Source organism: Cyprinodon variegatus, unplaced genomic scaffold (genome assembly GCF_000732505.1).
Source record: "Cyprinodon variegatus isolate N-32 unplaced genomic scaffold, C_variegatus-1.0 Scaffold1578, whole genome shotgun sequence".
Taxonomy (NCBI): Eukaryota; Metazoa; Chordata; class Actinopteri; order Cyprinodontiformes; family Cyprinodontidae; genus Cyprinodon; species Cyprinodon variegatus.
Window position 1 is genome coordinate 56307 of NW_015152031.1, and position 1345 is coordinate 57651.

Here is a 1345-nt window from a genome sequence, read left to right on the forward strand (position 1 = left end):
AGGGTTGGAAAGAAAATGGTAACTTTGAGTCTTTGCTGCTGAACGACCAAATAAGGATTAAAAAGATCAAACTCTTTGACTCATGGCAGCTTAGAATGGCCCCTAAGACAGAGTGCTGGAGCACGGTGGTGGCAGGGTCATGATCTGTGCTTCAGCTCCATAACAAAACAAACAACCTCTAGTCGTTATGCAGACTTTCATGTTGTTTTATTCTGTGCGTTTTTAACCTTTATTTTGTTGTTGTCTGCGTCCCAGCCGGCCGGAGCCGCTCCGCCTTCTCCTGGTTCTGAGCGGCGATGAGGAGAGATGAGACGCTGCAATCCTAGAGGCCGCCATGAGCATGAAGAGCTTAGCAGGAGCCTTAGGGGAATCCCTGGGCTCTAGCCTGACGGTGCGTATGAGCGGCGGATGGAGCGCTCTCCCCCTCAAACCCGGACCCTCGCTTCGTCTCGGCTCCATTTTCCAAACCATGGTTCCGACGGGTTACGGCAAACTGCAGGAGGATCGATTAGCCATGGTCGACCTGGGAGGAAAAGCCGACGGCGGCTCGCTGCAGAACGGCTACAGACAGGAAGCGCCTCACGCTGACGGCAGGCGCATCCTGGAGCGCGCCTCCCGGTCCTCCCTGACTCTGACCGACTGTGGAGACGGGGGCTGCTCCGAGGCGGAGCCCATGCTGGCGGAGTGGAGGCTGTCCGGGGAGGACGCCAGCGACGAGCAGGAAGAGGATGAGCAGGAAGCAGCGGGGCCCGGGGCGTCAAACATGCCCAAAGAGTCGCCGCTGGCCATGACTCTGCAGATCGTGGTGCCTTTCCTCCTGGCTGGCTTTGGGACGGTGTCGGCCGGAATGGTGCTGGATATTGTTCAGGTAAACCAGACGGACGGTTTAAAACGTCTCTCTGAAAAGTGCGGCTTGCTTTTATCCTTGCTGACCCCTCAAAGAGCGGCTGATGTCGGTTCGATTCTCAGTGTAAACGCCACACGGCGTGGACAAGGAATCCCGCATGTGTGGGGATGGCCTAGTCAAAGTCCAGAGCAAAATCTGATAAGGGTTGATCTATGGGGGGAATTTTGTTCCATTATTGTTGCAAAGAAAACATTTTGTAAATAAAAAATGGAGGAACTTAAATCCGGAAGCAAAACTTTGAAACTTTGAGTCTGAGAAAAAACTATTTTATTTTCTCATTAATTTTTTTATATATTATTTGATCAAACTTGATTTTTTTCAGAATCTTTATTAGAGATAATATACAGGTGCTGGTCATAAAATTAGAATATCATGAAAAAGTAGATTGATTTCAGTAATTCCATTTAAAAAGTGAAACTTGTATATTATATTCATACA

The 1345-nt window shown here is 49.6% G+C and overlaps 1 protein-coding gene across 1 annotated transcript in view; it reads left to right on the forward strand.

Moving 5' to 3' along the window:
* slc41a2 (solute carrier family 41 (magnesium transporter), member 2) overlaps window positions 1-1345 on the forward strand; it is a 23378-nt gene that overhangs the window by 1938 nt on the left and 20095 nt on the right. The window contains exon 2 of the mRNA XM_015403843.1: window positions 256-868. Coding sequence (XP_015259329.1) covers window positions 335-868 — 534 coding nt within the window. The 5' untranslated portion in view covers window positions 256-334. The remainder of the gene's footprint in view (window positions 1-255; window positions 869-1345) is intronic.